The sequence below is a fragment of the Pyxicephalus adspersus genome, chromosome 5 (assembly GCF_032062135.1).
Source record: "Pyxicephalus adspersus chromosome 5, UCB_Pads_2.0, whole genome shotgun sequence".
In the NCBI taxonomy this organism is placed as follows: domain Eukaryota; kingdom Metazoa; phylum Chordata; class Amphibia; order Anura; family Pyxicephalidae; genus Pyxicephalus; species Pyxicephalus adspersus.
Window position 1 is genome coordinate 32355064 of NC_092862.1, and position 25720 is coordinate 32380783.

At 36.2% G+C, this 25720-nt stretch overlaps 1 protein-coding gene across 4 annotated transcripts in view; it reads left to right on the plus strand.

The window, feature by feature from the left end:
- Nucleotides 1-25720, plus strand: part of EYA1 (EYA transcriptional coactivator and phosphatase 1) — a 74048-nt gene that overhangs the window by 41520 nt on the left and 6808 nt on the right. For all 4 annotated transcript variants that reach the window (XM_072411063.1, XM_072411065.1, XM_072411062.1 and 1 more), the window contains 2 exons: nt 5305-5394; nt 24219-24277. In XM_072411063.1, the coding sequence (XP_072267164.1) occupies nt 5305-5394; nt 24219-24277 (149 nt within the window). The remainder of the gene's footprint in view (nt 1-5304; nt 5395-24218; nt 24278-25720) is intronic.

The following is a 25720-nucleotide window of genomic DNA, read 5'->3' on the forward strand; positions in this document are numbered from 1 at the left end:
CATTACTTATTTTACCTAATGCTTCTGCAATCTTCACATTAGAGGTAATTGCTACTGCTGTGCAGAGGCACTGGATGGAAGATATCAATTTTAAGACTTTAGCTGTGTTTGTAGTTGCCATGGCCAGGTCGCATTGCACAGTAAGCATGGCATTGTTTTCTATTGTTTGTAAGGCACACAATTTTCAGAATGCAGAGCAGACTTATTAGTGAATCAATAAGTGTTTTAATTTTCTGGTAATTCCTGACTTGGTCTGGGATTCCAGCAAATTATCAAGGAACTAAAAGTACCCAAATAAGGTGAAAGTGGGATGTAGGTTGTAATAATTATCCTTTAAGTGCCAGGTACAGCATATAGTACCTAAATGCAAGAGGCATGCATGTTCTTACTTGAATCTGGTTTAAGGAGTGTTTTGTGTATTTCTTCAAGATCTGTGGAGTAATGTCATGTGAAAATTTGCATCTGTGCAGGAATTTCCAGTATAAGAAGTTGTCATTGCTGCCCTTTCTTCTGTTATGTGGTGTCTGCTCTTGTATCTGCCTCTCTGTAGTTGTCTGCGGACAGCCTCTATTGCAGGGGTCTCAAACTCAAATACACTGTGGGCCAAAATTAAAAATTTAGACAAAGTCGCGGGCCAAACTTGAAACTGAAATAGCACCTCTACTACAATTCCCTGCGTCTATAAAACAGTCCAATGCGGGACCACTCACAGGGAGAGTGGCTGCTGGTCTTTAGAGGCGAGTGATGCAGGGAATTGTAGTAGCGGCGCTATTTCAATGCAGCGACGGGCAAGCTGCAATTCATATTTTAGATTCCTTTGGGCGCAAAAAAAAAGGATGTTTGGTGCCAAATTTGGCCCGTGGGCCAGAGTTTGACACCGCTGCTTTATTGGGTCAGTAGTGGAGGCTTGTTGGGTCTTTTTTATGGCTCTGCTCTTGTATCTTACAAGGTAGTAAGCAGGTTTGCAAAGTCATTCAGTACACACAAAGTAGATTTATATCCTTCTTGGTATTATAGGTGTATATTGAAAATAAAACTTTTGTGCCCTTAATATAGCCCAATTTTCTGGCACATGGTGAGGGGGGGGGGGAGGCTGTAAGCAGCTAGATGCTTTTCTGCAAGAGACTGATATATGGCTTTTGCCATTCACCTTTTTTTTGGCACAAAAAGCTTGGTGAGCATTAAAAAAATATACCTCATATCCTTCCTCAGCTGTTGCTGCAATGCCTACAGATTTATATCTGAACACTATTTAAAGCTTCTGTATTTTAGATTTATAGTCAACCTTTTGCTTCACTTTCATTCTTTGCGTAAAGCTTAGAACTTGTATTGCTCTTATGATAGATTTAATGCAATGTTTTATTTTTTTTATTATTTATTTTATTACCATCATTTTTATTTTGTTTTCATATTTGTTTAGATATTGTTGTTTGCCCTTTTAAAGCTTTATGTTGCTTTATGTTCATCATTTAAAGACTTTTATGCTGTGTTGTGTTTATGATTTCTATCGTATGAAATCTGAGCTTTCCTAACTTTTTCACCTCTCATACTGATGCATGCAACCAGCTGCTGTTGGCCGGGTCTTGGAAGGTGGAAATATGCTGACATCCCATTCACAGTATTGATAGCTTGAGACAGGTGGACAAACATTGAGGCTCCATATACATAGTGATCACATGGCCCCTTTCCTTTTTTTATTCCTTGAAGCCATTTTGATGATTTGAACACAAGGCAGTAAAAATTGCAGCAATATCTTTTATTATCAACCCAAATTTAATTCCTTTTAGTCACAGGAAGGTTTAAAAACATTATGTGACTTAAATTGACATGATGAAATCCCTAAAGTTGAGGGAAGGGTTTGCCAAAAGTGTAATAATAAAGTGATAGGTTTTTGCCTACCATTGTGTGTCAATTAGTCTAGTTCTGTTAAATGTATTCTTGGCAACTGCTCTTTAAAAAAGGAATCAGTGATTGCTAAAACTAAACATGGACATTCTATACTTCTATACAAATTACTTCCAGGCTCATTTTTGCTTTGTCTACAGCTAGCTATGCTTAGTAAGCAGATTGCGTGCCCTGGATTACTGAAGATTTACAAAATAGAACAATCAGTGGTATAGGAATTAAAGGTCAAATTGGGCACAAGTGGTGCAATAAAATAGGGGCAATTTCTAGGGAGTAGCCCAGACTCATAAGGAGACTCAGACATCTGTATCAATATGACCTAAAAATTAAGGTTGTATTTAGTGGTTTGGAGTATAATTCAGCAAACAAGGGGAGATGCTTTTTTCATTTGTTACAATTGCATTGGAATATCTGGTATATTAATACATTTATATTGCCACTAAAACCTTGGAAGTAGATTACAACTGAATTTGAAGCAAATAGCTTTAAGCAGAGTTTAAATACATACGTTTAAATTGGATTACCTGTCAAATTTGTAATTCTCTTCAAACAGATTTTAAATCAGGCCTCCTGCAAGCCAGGTTACAGATTACCAAATAGCGGTCCAAAACAGAACTTCTACTTACTGACCCACTCCAGTAATGGAGCAGTGATATACACACAGCACCGTTCTGCTCTATGGAGAGAAGAGGGGGAGAGCGACGGAGTGGCACCCTGCTGTGCGCTCTCCCCTCTCCTTGCATTAGGATCGCTCGTCGTTCATCGTCCGTGGATCCGCCAGGACGGATCCAGGGATGATGAACAACACGGGCTGTACACATGCCAGATTCTCACCTGATATCCGCCCTGAGCCGATTATCCGGCGAGAAAAATTTGACGTGTGTACGTAGCTTTACACTAGTCACAATTGAAATGTATCTTTTAACAGTCTTACAGTAATGGATTGATCCCACAGTGACTGTTTACAATTACCATTTAGATAGTTTCCAAGCCAGTTAATATTAACAAAAAGAGAGGGAGAAAAGAGTGGCTTTTAATGGCAAGATTACATATTTAAAATTTTTCAAAATCCTTTATTCTAATCAAAAAAATACATAAGTTTATGCACCAAACATATTCGACCCCCCAAAAAATTGTCGGTTTTATACAATTTCTTTTTAAAATTTCTCACAAACTTGGAACTTAGTGTGCTGGGTTAATATATAAGGATGTAGCTACGGTCTCGCTCTTGGAGCTAAATCCTTATAAACTGACCCAGAACACTAAGTTCCAAGTTTGTGAGAAATTTTAAACAGTTATTGTCTGTATAAAACTGACTAGTTTTTTTGGGAGAAAACGTCATTTTTGTACTGTCGAATATGTTTGGTGCATAAAGGATTTTAAAACATTTTACATATGTAATCCTTCCATAAAAGTCACTCTTTTCTCCCTCTCTTTTTGTATCTTAGATTTTTATTAAATATATATCTATATCATTTGGCATTTTATTAGTGCTGATGTTGAGCTTTAATTGGACTTTTAAAAATCTGGATTGTGAAAAGGATTTATTTTGAATTTGGTTTATATATTTGTATATTTATATATTATAATAATAATAATAATAATATTATTATTATTATTAATAAACAGTATTTATATAGCACCAACATATTATTCACCGCTGTACATTAAATAGATGTTGCAAATGACAGCTAGACACAGACAGTGACACAGGAGGAGAGGACCCTGCCCCAAAGAGCTTACAGTCTAAGAGTTGGGTTTCACTCTGTTATTTAGTCTATTGTATTAGTAGTATTCGCAGTTTTCACTTCCCTATGGATTTAGAGAAAGCTGCAGGTACCATATTGATTGGTTGAAATGACTGTGATTGACCAGTGTTAGAAAACTCTTGCAGGTGTGTAAATTGGAGATAGATCCTCTAACTTGTGTTTATTACCTTGGACTTCAGCCTTGGCATTTTAGGAAACTTTAAGCTTTTTTTTATGTATCTTAAGAAATAAAAACCAGAAAGCATGTAAATCGAAACTAAAAATGCTGTTAAATTCACATGCCCTAAGATATGTTTTCCCATGTACAAAAACTTGAGGTATTCTAAACAAATTTGTAGACTCTTGCTTTCTTTCTCAACAACTGCCAAACACATAATCCAGCAAATATATGTAGCGATCAGTGCATGTGTTCTATGTATAAAAATCATGAAAATGTTATACAAATGAAAACAAGCCAGACATCTGCATTGTATTTAGAAACCACGGCTTTGGACACTGTTTTTTATTTTATTAGCTCAGTAAGGAGCCAGCTGATACGGCAATTTCTGCAGAGAACATAAAGTGTGTTATACGTTAATCGCAAACAAAAGACCTTAAGTCTATGTGGGTGGCCTGCGTTACACAACCCTGGTGATTCTCTACAGATATCTTTGATTAACCCAGAATATCGCTAACCTGTAAAATAAATTTGATTATGGCAGTGTCAGTATGACTGTATATATTCTCCAGATTATCAAGATTTATATTGAACGATAGCATATTTTATTTTAGGTTCACAAAGAATATAGCTCTTTGGCTTAAATGTCATTGTGGTTTACCTTTTTTTTTTTTTTTATTCCTAATCAATGGACTGGTGAAAGAATGTGAATATGCGTGTACTCCTATTTCTATTGTTAGCCTATTTCTTTATGGTTTATTCACACTTCTAAAAATGCTTGCAAACCAACAGATGTTCATACCTTGCTGTCTCCACCCAAATCAATTATGATGTTCATAAATAGATGAAAAAATGAACATGACCTTTTTCTGGGTCAGTGCATGTCAGCACACTCTGAACTAACACCACCAGTAAAAATGACTATGATACAAACCAGGTGTGGTGTAAATGCATAAGAATAGGGGTTGATTTACTAAAGTAATATAGACTAATTACTACTCATAGTGAATTTTCATTTTGTTGGGTATTTTTTTTTCTCCACATTCACTAAGCCAAACTTTGTTACAAAACCCCAATGTCAATGCAAGAGACTATTATATACTTTTTGAAGAAATAAACATTTTACAATGGATGCTTAATATAGGATTTCAGCTATTCACTTGTATACTGAGATAGTTCTTTGGCTGAGCACATTCTATGTTAGCTATCTGATATTACTGGCAATACCTTTGGAAAACCTCTGCATGTATGTTAATGCATTCTTTAACAAGCTAAGGTGACTGTCAGCCATAGGCCGCAAATGTTCTAATGGGAAAGCACTATGTTGCATTTGAGCTTGACATGCCTGATCAACATTGTGGTAAAATGGTCTGTTCTAGTTCCACCTTAACAAAAACATATACACTTGATCATTTTGCTTGGATGGTTGCTGAATTTGGATTCAATCATCTCTTTTACTGCTTGTCTCTACAGGATCCCCCAACGTCAGTATCACTTGGGCTTCGAATGGAAGAAATGATTTTCAACTTGGCCGATACTCACTTATTTTTCAATGATTTGGAAGTGAGTACAGTTTCTTTTGGTTCCAAAGCTGATTCTTGTTTGATACTTTTACACATAAATGGGTGGCTTTTTGGCTTGATTTGTTTAGTGCTTGTGTAGAAAAAAGTTTGCCCTAATCTATCAGACTTATTCTGTATACCAGTTAAAAGAGGTTCAAAGAACAATTCCTTTTTGAATAAGCCTCAGTGTGTTTGCTTAGGTAAATCTCTTTTATGTACTGCAATGTTTACTCAAAAATCACATTTTATTGCCTAGATTTTATACAAATATTAGTGAGTTGTTTATTGATGTATTTTGTCATGAAAAGCTATGCAATATGATCCTTTATAGGAGTTTTTTGTGTGCCTCCAATGGAACTGTAAATCAGTTCTGTAAATTGCCCTTTATTTACAGCTTTAATAATAAAGATAAATGCAGGCCCTTTACTTTTTCATTAAGAGTAACTGATGAGCACACCAACCAGCTCCAAGTCAGGGCTCCATCTCCCCCCCCACACACTTCTTGCGTTCCATAGTATAATGTTCCTTACCCTTATAACCAATTCAGCGGCAAGAATTGAAGATGGAGGTCATATAAAGGTCTGACTTTGGAGCTAAAACCCAATATTGCTTTTGAACACCTTTTTTCCTGGGTATTTCTAGGATCACTAAACAACTAGAATAAGTGCAAGTGCAGGTTTTCATTTTTTAAAACCATATCAGGAATGTGAACCCAACAAACTCTGCATTTCTTCTTCTCATGCACTTCTAGTCCCTCTGCTGTGTAAAATTCTGAGAACACTGGTAATCCCTATAGATTTCTCAAGATCATGTTACATTAGCACAAAAGCTTCCTAAAATCTGTCTTGCTGGAAGTCTTCTTTAAGAAAACCATTTATTTATTACATTGCTTTAATTTACGGTAATTCTAAAGCATTGCAAAGTTGCATTCATACCTTTGTTGTACCACGTATGACCTTCACTCAACTGCTAGCTCAACAAAAATTACTTTGTAAGTGTAGCCATTACATGAATAGTGATTCAGCAACATTGTACAAGGACAACATTTTAGCTTCGATGTCAACAAAAGTCACACTAAAGGCCATAGGTGAGTACATATTTCACCAAGGGCCTAACACGAGACATCCTTCTATTCTATAAATGTTGATGCTGGAGCCCATCACAACCACTGAAGCATCACATATTCCTCTAGATTTGGTTCAGGGAGGGCAACTATGCAGGACACTTCTTGGCTATAAATGAATGCAAACAGCTGTATGCCCATGAGGAGATAAAGAACAAAATTGGTGGGGGTGTAATACTGTAGGTAGGGTCAAAATGTTTGTAGTAAAATTGAAATGTTGCTGATGTATGTATTGCTGGTGAAGATGGGGAGAGGGGCTAGGTATATTGGGCTGGTGGGAGATCTATGTTATTCTGCGACATACAGATACAGCAAATCTGCAAATACAGCAGCTGACAGGTGCTCCTTCTGGAGATGCAAATGCTAGTGATTCATTCATATTGCTTATATAGTATTGACAGCTATCCTTTTGTGATTGTATGGTGTGTAAAGCAGGGAGCTGATGGAGGAGAAATTAAAGGGGCATAATTCCACCCCACACTAGCACTACCCCCTGGTGTGGCTCTGCATACAGGGCCTGGACCCATTTACTTTCTCACTGTCCTGGAGGACCTGGTCGCTATTGCAAATTGTGTGACTCTTGTTTATACCCAAGGAAGTAAAATAATACAGATAGTCCCCAAGTTACATATGAGATAGGGACTGTAGGTTTGTTCTTAAGTTGAATTTGTATGTAAGTCGGAACAGGTATGTTATTTTAATAAATGCAATTAGGACAGATGTTTGTCTCAACATATTTTTAGGCAGCATGGTGTCAGTTACTGTAAAAAATCCGCACTGTGAGTTTATCACAAACAATGCAAAAAAAAAACTTTTGGAGCAAGCTGTGCTTTGATATACAAAAAGAGAGAACTGCAGAGTTTGTCTTGGTCATTAAAGAGTTACAAGGGATGACAAGCTAAATTTGACTGTATTCCTTTTTATGTGCTGTAGATACATCCTGTCTGGTATCATGGAGTTTACAAATTGTTGTTACTTATTTTTAGATTTTTTATGTACAATCATTATTCTGATATAGCTGTTATGGCATGCTAAAACTAGTCTGTTAGGTGATATTATCACATATCATAATTTCTCTTAGGGGCTATTTGCTTGAGGCAGCTGGTACCACTCCCAAAATGTACAACATGCCACTGTTTTCAAAGTTAATCTGTATTTTTTGTATTTTGTATTTTTCAAACCTTTGCTTATTGTGGTCTGCACTTTCTAGATTATCAATTGACTGATAATATAATATTATTGTGAAAAAAAAACCTTAGCCAAATATTACTGCATGTAGAACATTTTTATAAATAGGCTATATTTGCAACATTTTAGCTAGTCTGTTGAATACAAGCTAGCTTCATGAATGTATTATATGCTCCAGAGGTGATAAATCCCAACCAGTATTACCAATTAGACCCTACACCCAATTACCCCAGCCATTTCAAAGCCAAATAATTATATCTGGTGGATTGTCCATAATGTGGAATAAACCAGTATTTAGGGAGTCCAGCTGCAAGAAAATGTGACACCTTTATTAAGGTCTTTGGGAAAGGAACACAAATTACTTTGAAGAAATCTTACCACTGAAGTCTCCAGTAACATTGTCCTCCCAAAATTTAAATATCATTTTAAAGTGACATCCTTTGCCTAGTTGCTAATATTATACAGGTAAACACATAATATAGACATCTCCAATTTTAAGCCACTTAGAATTTGCATAGCTGTTTAATGTAATTTGCTGTATAGATAGTCAAATATATACTGATTAATGTGATGTAAGTAAATGATTCTTCCCCCGCACCCATAGCCACAGAATGATGAGCATACAATCCTAACAAACTCATTTCATTATGAAAGCCACTTTTTCCTCCACTGTTACAGTAACCCAAGAAACAAGCCACATTCAGTTTTGCTGGGGTATAGACAGCTGTTTATTTAAAACCCCGTCGTTAAGCAAGCTTGTGGCAGGGCTGCCAACAGGCATTAATCATGGGCTTGCTGTTTTGCTAGATTTTGGAAATGTATGTTATTTCAGACAGGAGAAAGAATCCGAAAGGTTTGAATACATCTTCTCCTGATCAAAGTTAATTGGCGGCAATTGGCCTTTAAATATTCCCTGATGTTTCCTTTTTCAAAATCAGGCAAAATGCGCCCTATTTAATGGATGAGCCAAAATCATTAGAAAATGCCAGTATGTGACAGGCTTGCAGTGTGGTTTCTTCAACATCTGTCCCATATTTTCATTTCTTTTCATCTGCTACGAGAGCAACTCGGCACAGATGAATTGGCAACTTATATTGCAATCAAATAATTTACATTTGCTTTATTTTTCTAACATTCCATGGCACAGTTATCCTTTGACTAAAAATCTGGAATTATTAGGAATTAGTCCTATGTTACAAGCATTTCAGATCTTTTTTTTTTCCACTTGTCTTGGAAAATACGAACGGCTAACTGCTCTCCTGTTTCGCGGGCCTGTATTTTTCTTAATATAGGTATCTTTAATTAAGTCATTTTATTTTCTGTTTAGCTTTCAATTATTGCACTAAGAGGAATGACCCTAATGTAAATGTCAATTTAAGTGAAGGAAAAGTTATATGTCAAGTTAAATCTGTTTTAATGCAATGAACTTGTCACAAATTATTTAGTAACAAAAGAAGTAAGTCAAATACAGTACAAGAAGTCAGCTTGGAAAACTTTGACAATGGATCAAATTGCTTCTGCCATTTAACAAGCACAGAAAAATGAAAAAAAAATTCTGATTGGTTGCTGTTGGTTCTACTTTGTGTTGATAAGATGTCAGATAGGTCAAGTTAGATAAAAAGTCATGTACTAAATCTGAGTCATCCTACAATGAATATCAAAGGCCCATGTCAAAGTCTGGGATTGACATTTTAATTTGAAAATAGACTTTTGAACAGTGAGAAATTAGACTAAATATAAATTCTAACTTTTCTGTCACCATTTGATAAAGAAACTAGATATTAAACATATGGCCAGATTTATTAAAGCTTTCCAAGGCTGGAGAGGAATAATATTATTTTTAATATTATTATCATTATTATTATTAATAAACAGGATTTATATAGCGGCAACATATTATGCAGCTCTGTACAATAAATAGGGGTTGCAAATGACAGACTAATCACAGACAGTGACACAGAAGGAGAGGGCCCCAAAAGTTTACAATCTAGTAGGTAGGGGAATTAGCACACAATAGGAGGGGAGGTATGTAGTGGTGGGAAGTATTGACAGTTCAAAAGACAGAAGACGGTTAGGCAAGTTTTGAATAAATGGGTTTTGAGTGCTCTTTAAAATGAGCAGAAAGTAGGAGCAAGCCAAATAGAACAAGGAAGACTATTCCAGTTAGGGAAGCTCTAGAAAGTCTTGTAGCTGTGCGTGTGATGAGGTTATGAGTGAGGAAGTCAGTTGTCAGTCATCGGATAGAGCAGAGAGAGGCTTGGGGGAGTATTTTTTTACCAGGTCAGAAAGGTACGTAGGACGAGAGCTGTGTAGGGATTTGAAGGCAAAGCACAGGAGTTTGAATTTGATTCTAGAGGTGAAATGGAAGCCAGTGAAGAGAAATGCAAAGAGATGCAGCGGAAGAGAAGTGGTGAGGAGGATGGATAAGTCTGGCTGCAGCATTCATATTAGATTGTAGAGGAGAGAGTCGGGTTAGTGGAATACCAAGGAGGAAGATGTTACAGTAGTCCAGACGAGAGATGATAAGAGCATGTACAAAGTGTTTGGTGGTCTCTGGGGACAGGTAGGGGCTGATTTTGGAGATGTTGTGTAGGTAAAAGTGACAGGACATGGAAATTTTCTGAATATGGGGGGTAAATGGGAGGGCAGAATCAAAGGTGACTCCAAGACAACGTGCCTGAGGGGAGGGCCGAATAACAGTGTTGTTAACAGTTAGATAGTTAGATGTATGTCAGGGGGGGATTTGGAATTGGAGGGGGGATGATAATGAGTTCTGTTTTATCCAGGTTGAGTTTCAGGAATCGGTCAGACATCCATGATGAGATGGCTGACAGGCAGCATGAGACCTCATCCAGGACTGAGGGAGACAGGGGTGGACAGATAGATTTGAGTGTCATCAGCATACAGATGGTACTGTAAACCAAAGGAGGAGATGAGACCACTGAGAGAGGAGGTGTACAGAGAAAAGAGAACCGGTCCAAGAACAGACCCTTGGGGAACACCAACAGGGAGGAGAGGAGGAGTTACCATTGAAAGAAACTTGAAAGGAGCGGTCAGACAGATAGGAAGCAAACCAAGAGAGAGCAGTGTCACTGATACCAATGGAGCGCATGATTTGTATTAGAAGGGGGTGATCAACAGTGTCAAAAACAGAGGAAAGATCAAGGAGAAGGAGCAGGGAAAAGTTGCCTTGAGACTTAGCTTTGATGAGGTCATTGGCCACTAGTAAGGGCTGCTTCGTTTGGAATGGGCAGCTCGAAAACAAGACTGGAGAGGGTCAAGGAGAGAGTTGGAGATCTCTCTTTTATCATTGAAGCTGGGTGATGCAGCAAACCTGAAATTCAAAACATTTGCTAGCTTCACTGATTAAAATTTGTCCTCTCCAGCCTTGGGGAGATTTATTAATTCAGGTCCATTATTATTCAATGTAACCAAATAAAAAATAACTATTTTTTGCTTTGAGAATGGGTTAGGGCTGACTAGTGTAATTAGCCTCTTTTAATAGATCAATCCCAGGGTTCCTAATGTGTTATTTAGGAAGTAGATAGTTAATGATATACATGGATTTTATAGTCTGTGTGACGTCACTGCCCATTTATATAAATGCATTACTCTCCTAACCACTACAAACAAGTGACTGGCATCCAACAATATTTCACCTCTTCTAATATTGTCCAGTAAAAATATATTCTCTATGACTGCTAACTCTTATAGCCCCCATTGACATATAATAATCGTCATCTAATTCAGATGACTATACACAGAACACAAGCATTATTTCTTTGATACACCCCCCCCCCCCCCCCCCCCCCATCTTCACAGCTGATGATACACTATTTACAATTCATTTCAGAATGTATCAGGAAGCCTTACATCTGACTTTGCATTGATGATTTTCTAAATTCCATTTTTATTATATATTTATTTGAATAATTTTATCTTAGACTAGAATTAAACTATCCTAATAAAAAAGAAAAGAACAGCAAGAGCCAATGTGTGCCATAAAATGTGAAATTCAGAAGTCGATCCATTTATTGTAGGAGACAGCCAGCCATACCTTCTTGGCTGACATTCAAAGCTGACTTCAATGCTTGCGTTCACTGAAAGCCACATAACCTGTAGGGTCCATGGAATCTTCTGATTAGCAGCGGCTACATTAGGTTTTATGTGCAAACAGCTGACCCTTGTATATGGTGAAAACAACTTCTCCAGCCAAATAGTATCTGGTATGTAGAATGAACAGGAAGGAAAATAAAATTAAATAATGATTATATGCACGCCTATTATACATGTGCATCTCTTGTCCCCAGTATGGGCCCTTAACATTTGGATGGGGATTTGAGATGAGCTACTTATGGATTACTTTCACCTCCATCAATAGAAATACAAGAATTAAAAAGTGACACTATACATTTTTTTTTTGAGTGATAGGAGCAAGTGGCACTTTTTTCAGTGTTGATCTCCTATAGTTCTTTTCTCCCATAAGCCAACCAAGTGTCCTGAAACACAAGCTTTCTTCCATCACCACCAACATCATAAATGCATCAGTGGAACATCTTGCTAATGATTTGCATGCCCGTTTCAGCAGCTAATGGAATTTTCTAACATTCAACAAAGATAAACAGGTAAAGGAAAATAAAACACATAGTGATGAAAACCATATAACCATATGGCAAACTTTACAAAGTTGAGATAATACATTTTACAGCTGACTTTGACCAGCTGGTGAGCTCTTCTTTTATGTATTTATACATGATTATCGTAAATGGTTCTAAATGAGAAAGAGGCTTATAAACCTGAAACACACATTTTCTTCAAATAAACAAGCTATTTAATGTAATAACAAATTATCTTGTACCATGATCTCACTGTTCACATGACTGATTTTAAGATATTGCTGTCAGATTAACAGTTAGTGTATAGTTGAACAAACTTTTTTATACATTTCCACCAATTACAAGTTGATTACTGAAAAAAGTGAATTTATTCCCAATGTCCAATGCTTGCAATGACATTTATAACTTCTTGTTCTCTATTCTGTACCTACTATCCTTTGTCTTTGTCTGACATACTTGAACATTGTTTTTATTGGTCTTCATTATATAATTATATCAGTTTTAAGCTTGCTTTATGTAGTTGTAGGAAATACTGACGGGTAAAGTATGTGCAGATCAAGTGCTGTGGGGAAAAGACAAGCAATTGCAGATCAAAGACCAAAGGATCTTGGACAAATAGATGAATCTTGGGTTAAAACTTTAATAATTAGACCTCTAGTTGTTTATTGCAGTAAGAGAATGTTTTATGAGAGCCTAAACATATTTCCTTAGTATTACGTTTTATAAAATAAAAAAATAAAGCTAAAGACAGTTTAAAGACAGTTAAAAATACCTGGGCCACCAAACTGGCATTTACGTAAATGGCCATCGATCACCTAACAAAACCGAAGCTTTAACCTCTTTTCAGCATTGTATGTGACAGGTTACAAAAAAAAAAAAGTTCCAATGAGTGCTTCTAAGTGATTGTCATTTTATAAAGGTATTTTTATTAATGAAACATGGAAGCAGCCCTGACCCTAGTATATAATCACAAAGCTTAATACATAATGATTATAATTCTACTATGTGCATGTCATTTTCAGATCACTAATATCAGTTAAAAATAACTGTCACTTTTTAGAAAATTACGGTTGGATACAGTTGATGCCATTTCTCCATGAATGTCGGACTGGACATCATTCTCATTGCCGGTGGTTAGAAAACTTCAATAAAATATAAAAACACAACCCCTGACAAAGCAATTCTATAATTACATCCAGCGTATTAGTGTTTTCAACTTTCTTCAGTAGGCTGATGTATAACAACTGGCCAACTGTTGGACTTACCTACTGCTTTGGCAAACAAGAACTGACGTAAACATAGCCCTTGGATTTTTTTTCTAACTTGCTGCCATGCCACATCAAAGTACAGTAATACAGATGTTCATAAAGCTGATTTAAAGCTGAGTTCCTTTTATTCCCTCATAAACTTAGACCAGCAACCCAATAACTTTAGCCAAAATCATTCTTCTCACGGCAACACATGTAGAAAAGGCCACATTTCACACATTTAGCTGGCCTTTCATACACATTCCGGCTTAGGCTAACCTGTGATTGTATTATTGCTGTGTTGTAATAGGACAATTTGTGCTGCTTCTTTTACCAAACAGATAAGCTGCACTGGGACTGGGACTAGGGCAGATGTTTATAAAGTGATTGTGACATTAAAAAGCACTTGCAGAAAATCAGTTCCAATATGCTATCTAAAGCAAGGTTTCCTAAACTTTTTTAATCTGAAGTCTCAATACAGGAATATTTTAACCATTTAAGAAAGCAGTCAATTATATATTGGTATGAGTGATTGATTATGAATGCTTGGTAATGCAATCAGCATTTCACTGTCCTAGGCTTCATGGAAAAATTCTGCGAAATGTCACACATATTGTATATACAAGTCTTGTCACTTTTCTTTGCTCAGATGCAAATGCTGGAATCCTAATATACGCATTAGGATAATTTCACATAGACATTTATTTTTTCGGAATACTGTGTATGCCCAATAAACTACAACCATCCAGTTAACGAATTAGCATTGATAAGCCTCCCCATACACAGACCTAAAGAACTTTTAGAAGTGGATAACACTTTCCCATGTGTTTGTGACAGATGAGAGTGATCCTCAATCATTTCTATGCTGACCTGATGCAGTCCAGCAGACCTCACCTCAAACTAGGAAACCTTGGCATAGGACAAATGGGTATAAAAAATTTATAACATGATTTAGGCAAAATTAGAAGCCTTGCTTGCTATGATATACTTGTATTCAGGCTTTCTATTGCCTAGAAAAACCTAATTAAAAGTTTAAAGCACAATATATATTTTTATTCAATTTTACTCGGTGTAGTTGGCTGTGTATTAGTTAAGTAGCTTGTAGTTTGAAATAATTGCTTTCAACTGATTACTGAGCACAAAACAAAACAAGGAGAAACTACATATAATGAGCTGTCTGGGAAAGCACAGCTTGATTTCATTGCAAATGCAAGGGAATAAATCCAGTGAGAATAAGGAGGCAGCTATATGTGAGATATTAATCAGTTAGTAAAAGATTTAAAGTATAGGAAGAAACCTAGAAGAGTAAAGTTTGTAGCAATGCTCATTAATGACATATTTCTGGATTTTTTTCCACTATGGAAAATTATGGGGGTAAATCCAAATTTTGTGTTGCAGCCAGAGCAGCAATAGAGGAGATATCTTCCATTAGGAGCATAAGAGGCTAACCCTTCCATTGGAAAGATATCTTTTCAGTTCTGGTTAAGTCTACAGGACAGAAAGTAAAGAAAACTCTTCCTAATGAATCACAAATGGAGCAAAAAAACTGACCGCAGTTTAAAGCCTTCCCTACCCTTACTCTATCTAAAATGAAAAAAAAAAGTTTTGGCTTTAGATATACTTAAACCCTTGTTGATAATCGACTAAAACTTACAGGTGAATAAAACTCACTTGAAGTCGAGAACTAAATTGTTTCTACTAGTTTATGGCTTCTTTTATCTCATGCATTTGTTTTTAAGTGTGATTAATACAATGATTGTATCTTCTCTGGCTTTATGTGTTTTGTATGTTTCCCAGTCTTTGTGCTTTTAGAGTATTATACAACACTGTGAAACAAACACATCACAAGTATGGAATCTAGAATTGGAATTTTTCTGTGGAGTAGCCAAATATTGTAACAAATGGCCCAATGACAGAGGTTTAAGTGATGAGATAAGATAAGGAGAGCTTAGCATGGATGAGGTGCTGACATAACAATTAGCCACCACGCCCTCTCACTAAACTTGTTGAAATTAAGGTTTAATTTATCCTGAAGAATGCTTTGTTGATTGTTTGTTTAGATGGCAGATCTGAAATCCTCTAAAAAAAATGTGGTTTCTGTATTAATGTATATTTTTGAGGTGAGCCAAGAAGCTTTAACCAATTTGGTTAGATCAGTGTTCAGTTATTTTGTTTAAAAATTAAAGTTAAATTAATTAGTGTGGGTATTATCATGTACAGTTTTTTTTTTTGGTCACTCCAATAATATAATTTACATTATTTTTGTTTTATTTGTTTTGGTAGATGTTACCACTCATTCGTAATTAAGACATTTATTTAATAAATAAAGTGTGACCTTTAACAAATAGCGCACATTTGTTAAAGGCCACACTTTATATATCAAATATCTGTTTTGTATTAGATGTTGGTTGTTGAGCTCATGTGTGTGTGTATATTTCTATATATATTTTTACAAATGTGGCTTCTAAAATTTACATTTAAAGTGATGCAAAATTCTTTAACATATATCCAAATTCCAATTATTTATTAATAATTATTTTCAAGTATTGTATCTGAATTGGATGTTATATATTGTTAGTTGCAACAGTGTGAACATGTAAAACATGTGAATTTATAATAATAATCATTAAGAGAGAACATTGTTAGCATACTAAAAACTATAAAATTGTAACACGGACAGTGGCCATCAATAAACAAATTATTTAGATTCCTTTCATCTGTAGCCACATTCTTGTAATTTTATGCTCATACAACTCAGGCTCTCCACAAGCAAGCTATGTTTGTTCTCTGTCTGTTCTTCCTCAGATTGTCAAACAAAATGTTGGCTATTTGAAAACCTCTTTGTTCTCCACATCCTGTGTTGAACCCACAGGTAATCTGCACCTTTTTTGCTGTCTGCTCCCAGTAATTGTGGTGGGAAAGTAGAGAAAATAAGGGGTCACAAAGTGCACTCTGGGCAAGGTGTGACAGGCTCTGCCAACTACTAGCATTGAAATCCTGTGAACTCAGGACACCTCTCATTCACAGGGAATCATTCCTAAAGTAGAGCACTACATAGAAAGTGTAAATATTGGGTTTAATTGACAGAAAGTTATAACCCAGCACACAATAATACATTTTACAAATTATTTCAAGCATTTTTATTTTGTTTGAAAAATATTGTTTATATTCTTTTTATACTTTTCTAGTATTATATACAACGTTAATTTGTTTTAAAAAAAACAATTGCAGAGCACCCTTAACATTTTTAGCAGATGTGCTTTTATACAAATATTTTTTTTGCAAAGTTTCCAGGTGAGAAAAAAACAAAAACTAGCCAAACCGATAAAGTATGAAAAAAAAGAACCTTGTGTGCAGTTTACTTTTGGCTTTCTGCGGTGAACCAGAGTTCGCAGAACAGAAGTCTGAACATTTTAATGTGATGCAGGTTCTCACAAACATAGCCAGGACTCTTTATTATTCAACACGGACAAGGAAGGAGTTGAAGTAATTGCCTAATGACAGATATGAAGAGAACAGAGAATGCACTGATCATTTCCTGTATGTTGGCCTGATTCCAGCCAGTCTCAATGGGCTCGCTGATGTAAAAAGAAAACACAAATTGCAGCTTCTAGAGGGAATTTTCATTCTGCTATACTCTTCAGAATAAGGCATTGAAACAATTAAGCCAGAGGACGGTGTTAGTTTTCTCACGATAAACTGGGAATTTTGAGTAAATGTGGAAGTGTGTTATTTTTGCCATAATAATCATACTTAAAGGATTGTAACGCTGTTAAGCTCTTTTCATAGCAGTTGTTTTTACATGCTGAATGGTGTTATATTTTCACCTTAGCACACAATGAAGCTTGGAATTTGTGCTTCCTTGGTTCAGCTTTCACAAATACAACCTCAACCCATCTAAGAAATAAAATGAATTCCAATTTAAATACCAATTGTGCTATGAGAAAACCGTACTTAAAAAAAATAGACACAACCCAACTGTAGTTTCTAAGTTTGTAGAGATGTTGTTTGCTAATGTGGCATTTTTAAAAATTGACTAAAATCAATTTAAACATTGACAAGAGTAAATAATGCTAGAATATTAGAATGGGAAAAGGAATCAATGGGTTCTGAAAATATCCTGGGTCCAAAACATTTGCCCAGGGATAATTCATTCTGAATTACCAAGTATCAAAAGTCTCTTCTCAGTAATTTTGTAGCTGCATGCATGTCTATAATATTAACATTAAGTTATATTTATGATAATGATGGATAAGCACTTATCCCATGTACTTATTTGCAGTAATATGATCCTAGGTTTGATTTCCACTGGGAAAGCTACCTTTATGGACATTGTAGGTTCCCCCTGAGTTTGCATAGACTTTTTCCACGTGCTTAGGTTTCTTCTTACAATCCAAAAAATTTTTATATTTGTTTAGTATTTATGTCATTGCTGGATACATGTCATTGTAAGCTCCTTTGGTGACAGAATAATTGTAACGGTAAACTAAAATAACATTCATTCAGGAACATGTATATGATTGTAGTATGGACAAAAATCTATAATTGGCATTCATCCTAACTAATAATTAGTTTTATTTCAGGAACAGAAGCAAGTGAATGGAAAATTTGTTGTAGTTTATTTCTCCCTAGATATAAGTGTATGCAAATATTATATAATATATAGGCATTCGCTAATCAATGATTTAGAATGATGCACCCATGGTCATCTAACATCATTAAAAGTGAATGTTTAAAGAAATGGATTTCTATTTACTGATAAGTAGCCCCAACCACTGGCTTTTTTTAAGTATGTGCTGCCCCTTTTATTTTCCGTCTCCATGTTTGGTGAGCTTCTAATATAATTCCATCTATATATAAATTGATCTATAATTCTAAAATTATCTATCATTGGTAGTTCATTCCAAACACAGTAGAGCAGAAGCTGACTGTATGTTTTGAATCCCTTGCCTTTGCATTAGTTCTTACTCTGTTTATGGAGACCCCCAAGCAGTCAAATAATCTGGTATTGCTTTTGCCACATCATTGTCATTAACATTGGTTTAGAATGACAGACCTTATCATCCTGTGAAGATTAAACTTCTGCTCTGACTTCCCCAAACATTTATTCAAACCAGTGAGCTGTGACCTTTAATTGAAGACTGCACACAGCAGACAATCAGCAGCATTTAAGGATATCTCTCTATCTTGCTGTGAATAAACAAAGGGCAGCCCCTTCACAATAGGAAACTAATAAGGAAATTTGCATGATAGGCTCATTATCAGCTGAAAGATAAGTAGGTTGTGGTGGTTAAAAGCAAATATTCAACACATTATCTACAATTACAATGCAGGTATGTTAACTGGCTGAGTGATGCCATGTCACACCTTGTCTGCCAGAGAAGACTTAACTGTTCTTAGCTCATCTTAGCAGCAGCCACATGGTTAATGATTTTCAGACAATGACACTGGAAACAAATGGCAGCACATTATTGTAATAGCTCTTATATCTTTACCCAAATCAACTTTTAACCAATCTTGTGTTTCCTGTTTTTCTGTTTCCTTATTTTATTAGCATTTAATGTCCCATAAATGGACCTACAAATCCTGACACAAAGAGCCAGGGCTATCTTGTAAGGATGGTTATATGATGGGGAAAATAATCAACGTTTTTGATTTTCTTTATTGAGTTAATGAGTTTAAGTAAATGATGTATGTTCTGGATTTAATTGATCTGCTACCATCACATGACAGCTGTGTATATGCTATTGGGTTGAGTTACTAAATGAATATGGGCTAATCAATTTTGGCTTAAAATCACCTTGCAAGAAAATTGTGAAAATTTACCTACACCAGAATACTCAATCAAGTTATTTTTTTATTTTATTTTTTTAATCATGATTGTATAGCTGAAGTCAACAGACATAGCCTTATTTAGTAAGCTTAGGCTAGGTACGGGTACAATGGTTCTCGTCTGATGATCGGCTGATAGCTGACAAGAATCTTGTGTGTGTACAGTGCTTGTCGTCCATCGTATGATCGATCATCGTGGCGGATCCACGCAGGATGAGTGACAAACGATGCTAATGGAAGTGAAGGGGGAGAGAGCACAGCGGTGCCGCTCCGTCGTTCTCCCCCTCCCCCCTCCATAGAGCAGAATGGTGCTGTATGTACAGCACTTGTTTATGCATCGTGCAGTAGTTTCACGATCCTTTCCAACGACCGAGGGATATTTTAAAAAGGGAAGGGCTATGGCTGTCTATGTACCGTTCTGACTTTTTGTACCTCCTGGGAACAAAATATTTAAAATAGAGTCTTAAACTTCCTTTCATTAAATATTAGGCTGATCCAGGTACTCATGGGCAAATATCTCTATATCTGAGTAATGTGTTGTTTTACTTGAACCCATGTTACACTTAGGCCAGGGTGTTAAGGCTTACATATCCCATGAAATGAAGTGTGAGCACCCCTCTGCCCAGGAGTAGTATTAGTCAAGGCCACTATGATGTTATTAAAAGGGTTGTGTCTATATGAATATATACCGTATAAATATATATAGCCTGAAATTGCAAAACGTGGGTGGGTGCTAATTTAGAAAGCAATAAATCTTTGCTGGTAAAACCAAAATATTTTATAAATGTTTTACCATTATAGCTTTATGAAACCAATGGGAGGTTCTTTTTCTTGAACAGTTTAGTGTCCAAATTATTAGCACTGTCATTAGTTCTGTCCTAGAATACTTTGAGCCAAGGCTGGTGTGATGATATGGCCCCCGAGGGTATCTTATGGGCTCACAGACAGTGGAATGAGTGATACTGGGTGCCATTGAATCCAGAACATTATCAATGCTAAATTGAGGAGCAGTGTGCTTTTGAGGGAGCACCAGGGTGGAGGTGAGTACTGCAGCCATAGTTCTGTTACGTTCTCTATATGACAATTGCAGAAAGAATCCTACAGTGGGCATGTTTGGCAATATATGTCCTGAATTTATTAGGCACACAGTTCATCAGATTACTGAAAAAATGGTTTGGGTGAGGCAGCAACAATGCCTGAATGAAAAACAGAATCCCTGAGCATTTAGACTGTGGCAGGAAACCAAATTTGGACCTGCAGCGCATTAATTAGGAGACCAAATCTGCAGTTTTCCAGTAGCAGTTTTCTATGACTTGAACTTTCCACTGCTCATTGTACTTCTTTGCGTACATTAACTCTAAACAGATGATATGATTTTTACCTCTACATTCTAAAGCTGTATTTATTTGCAACAACATGGCTGAGTACTGATACTTTTTTATATGTAGGTAACTTTTTAGGTAAACCTTTTAGACCCATGAAAATTTGTCCTGAAAATGTTTTTTGTTAGTTTAAATAACAGATGTATCTCACATTGTACCTAACTATGTTATTACACCCAAATGTTTCTTACCTTTGCATGGACTTTAAGGATTTTGTTGCTGAGGAGGCATGGCTTGGTTTCTGAATATGTATTAAATAGGCATGTGCAATGGGTGGTATTTTACTTTAGTAAAAACTGTAAAACTTTTATAACCTATGGCTTTGGTTTGAAACACATTATATTGTTGTCAAATCTGAGTTGTATTTACATTACATTTTAAAATAATCCTTTGAGGCCCCATATTCCTTTCTGTGGCTTATCTTGTGCCATTGACCTCAAGAGAGGAGTAAAAGGTTAGAGGGTCAAAGTCTTTTCCTCAGTGGGTCTTGCTGCTTGCTGAGAGAAGGGTGGCTGGAAAATGGATGGCTGAGGGTCACTGTTTAATTCTGTTACAGAACAGATGGTTTGAGTTTTCTTTGACTCCAGGTTTCCTCCCCCCTATCTGAAATCTTCTGAAGGAAAAAAAAAAAAAATCAAAATATTCAGAAGGCGTCAGTAATGCAAAATATCTGCTTGTAACATCTATTAAGCCACATTTAAATGGTCTGTTTTGCATGTACGCTGTGATCCAGTACTTGTACACATTTTATGCTACTTTTCGGAAACTCTAAATTGTGAACTCATACTGTTTCTCTGGAAAGAATTCAAACTCCAGGTTATGGAGTAATGGTTATTGTACACAGAAGGCAAATCAACTACATGTTAAATATTTATTTTGCATTGATAGGTGAACACTTCCAAAACGTTTTGGAAACTACTGGAGGGTTGTTAATGCAGATACATGTTCAGGATGAAATAAAACATTTGAGATTTATCATGTGCCCAGTATTTAGTATAGGCTTTTTTATGGAGTACAGGTATCTGACATCATGAAATATGCTGGCACTGCATGGGACTTCTAAATATATTTGCTTTCTAGGGCATCATTTTAATAATCTGTGCAAGCAGGTTTTTATATCCAATATTTACTACAATGGACTATAACACATTTGCAAGACACTAAATAAAATCGGCAGCCAAATACAATCTAAAAAAATTTTTTTTGGTTTACATTTTAAGCAAATTGATAATAATCGTTACATTAAACTGGACAAAAAATCTGTATGCCACGTTGCAGCCTGCCATATCTCAAATATTATTAAAGCAAACAACTATAGGATAGTAGGATTTTTTGATTGATTGGTGCCTACTGATAATATTGTTTGCTTTATCTGGCAGATTAAACTATTCCAAATAATTATTATTAATATAACTAACTTACCCAACTTAAATTTATGCCACAAATTTGAGAGTGAAAAAATATCTCCTCCCCTATTGTGTGTTACTACCCCCGCCTCCTAGATTGTAAGCTCTTCAGGACAGGGTCCTCTCCTCCAGTGTCACTGTCTATATTCGTCTGTCATTTGCAACCCCTATTTAATTTACAGTGCTGTGTAATATGTTGGCGCTAAATAAATCCTGTTTATTAATAATCAGGATACTTTGAAAAGTTTTATCTAGGAAGTTAAATAAAAAAATTACTCCTGGCCTTATTGGACTCTCAGAAGCTAAACCTACCCATAGGCCCAAAATGGGGCTTTTTAAGGCCAGGTCTGAACCAGTCTCATGTTTATGAAACCCCGGTGTGACTAAAATACATTTAATCAGGCAAGGTTGAAAATCTGGTATTGTTCCTTACAGTCATAATCCTGCACCCATTGCAAGTCATTCTTGATTTAATATTTCTGTAAACTCAGCGCAGTTAGCTCTCTGCCTTTCTGCATTGTCTGTTGGAGTTGTGCATGGCCAGTCAACTGCCTTCTAAGGCTGCATACACATGTGCAATGTTTGTTGTTGGAAAGGATCTTTCACAATCTTTTCCAATGACAAAAGACTGCACGATGCATGATCGAGTGCTGTACATACAACGCCATTCTGCTCTATAGGGAGGGAAGGGCGGAGAATGACAGAGCAGCACCCTGCTGCGCTCCCCCCCCCCCCTTTATATTTATTACAATCGTTGGATCCCTGGATCCGCTAGGATGGTTGTCCAGTCTCCTCTATCAGCCCCGAGGCGATTATCAGACAAGAATCATCCAACGTGTATGTAGCCTAAGACTCACAGTCATAGTTGGAAAGACTGGTGTAAAACGTACAGCTTTTGGTGATTGGTGTTCCTGGTGCTGCCGTCTTAGAAGTTTTCTTCCCAGAACCCTGAGCCTTTGAGGAAATAGCTTTAGAATGTATTATTGATTTTATGTTTACTCTGATACATGAGAAGTCATACATTTATGTGTCTCAGTTGCCCTCTTGACTCTCTTCTTAGCTTCAATTCTGAACATTCCATGATTTCCTGAATGTTAAATCTTGGCATAAGGTGTTTTTTGTCCATCTTTCCACAATAGCACTTGATGGCATAGCCAATGTGGCTGTCAAAGCGCACAGTACCTCTAGTGTTTCCTTTAGCACTGTAAATAAACTTTCTAATGACCTTGCCCAGTGTGCTTCTACCGAATCATGTGTACCTTTGTAATCAACAAGTACTAATTAATGAGAATTCCTTACAGTAAATTGCACTAATTTTATTCACCCATTCTGCAGTATACTTAACAGAAAAATATTAGTAACAAGACTTCTTTTGTGTAGGGAGTGTGAGCACCAAATAACTTTAAACCCACTTATTTTACAAAAAAGGATAAGAAAAAAAATGAAAGTGTGTCTGATCTGGTCTGAGCTTTTCGTATTTTCAGAATCAGAGCATTTTTTTCTATCCAGTCAAGGCAAAATAAATAAAACTCACATGTCTCAAATAAATGGAAAACGAGTAACAGATTTTTTGGTGTACTCTCTTCAGAAACTTTGGCCTGAGGCTGTGTTAGTGTGTGGCTCAACAGCAATCAGAGGTCATAATTTCATTGGCGGTTTGCATCGGGTTTAATTTTTGTAGCATGTTACATTACTGAAAAACTAAGTACTGACTGTGCCGGCTTTAAACAGTAAGATATTTTAAAGTACCTAAAAGAGTAAAAAGGCCCTTATAAAGCACATAGGCTAATTGCTTGTAGCAGCTTGGTAAATACTGGGAATGGGCTCTAAATAAGAATGCGTAGGTCAGTAAAATGTAATGACAGCTGGATTTTTTTAAGGCACTTAAAACGTAAAGTGGATATTTTACAAGGCTGCCACCTACTGCTTTAAAAGCCATGTAATAACATTTCAAGATGGAGATTTTAATTGCCTGCTCATTTGCACTCTGTGGTAAAAGTGAGTTATTTTTCATCCTTTCTTTTCTTCTAGGAATGTGACCAGGTTCATATTGATGATGTATCTTCGGATGATAATGGACAAGATTTGAGGTTTGCGCATGTATTAAAAGTAATTCTAGTTCTTACATGGACACTAAGCCAAAAAAAAACAAGTGATGCAATACTTAGAAATATTCCTTGTATTTTGTATCTGCATAATGCCTGTCACAATGCATTTTGGAAACTTCAGATTTTGTAATTATGCCTACCAAGCTTGAGTATGCAGAGTTCTATGGGGAAGTTCAAGTTCAACCTTTAAACATGGACATGTCATACTCAAGCAAAACTGTGTGGAGAGCAAAGCATGAAACTCATAAGGTGCTGAGATGGTTTGCATAGGCCTGAACTAGTCCAAGTGCAGTAATTTTTCTTCTCCATAAAAATATAGCCTTAAAGGGAAAAAAAGGTTAGCAGACAGGTTCTTTATCACAGAAGAGACAGGTAATGTCCCTGCAATAAAATATCATTACCTGCCTAATGACAATCTTCTTTGCAAAGTACACTAAGCTGTGCTGCAGGAATAAAATCCCATTGTGTTTAAATTCCCCCACCTACTAGATTGTAAGCTCTTCGGGGCAGGGCCCTGACCTCCTGTATCACTGTCTGTATTAGTCTGTCATTTGTAACCCCTATTACATGTACAGCGCTGCGTAATATGTTGGCGCTATATAAATCCTGTTTATTAATTCTGGCCAGGCAGGGAAAGGGTATTTTATTGAAGAATGTTCATTGCCTGCAAAAAAAGGACCTGCCTGGTCACATTTGTTTAATGTCAACTTTACTTACGTTAACAAGGTGTAGAACAGTATGTTATGTAGTTTGATTTAAAATCTTAAGCTAGAATAGAACCACTGAATGGTGTAAAAAGGGACAAATGTGGGTATGACAGACTGGTGTCACAAGCTTGTACTTGCAAGTGCTGTTTTCCTGGCTGTCATGTGGATCCAATTGCTTCTGCACTTTCTAACATCTAACATGAAACTGAACTGAAACTTCTAACATCACTCTCTCTCCTGATATACAAGCTGGATTTCTGGATTATGACTTGAACTATTGTAGCAAGGCACAGCCAAGCCACTGGCATTTTCAGAAGGAGATCAGCATTGGCAGTCTTTGTATTTCAAGTGTCCTTTAAAGCTTTTAAATTGATCAAAACAGATTGCAAATATGCACCTATAAAAATTATATCCTGGGCCTTCCATTTCTATCCTAATATAATAACAAATGCCTTTGTAGAGTTTCACATTTGCAGTACATGGCAGTACACACATCTGATTCTTGGGAGCAACAGAGGTGCATTAAACCCAACAATGTCCTATTGCAGCATATTTGTATGAGTTAGAGAAGTCATTTCAGTTTATACTAGATACACTTTCCACCCCCAGTATTGCAGATTTGAATCCCTGTATACCTGACAAAGGGTCATCAGGTGTTCACCAAAACTTTACTGATTGCCATACATTTTGTTCTCGTATATTTACTGATTTTGTGACA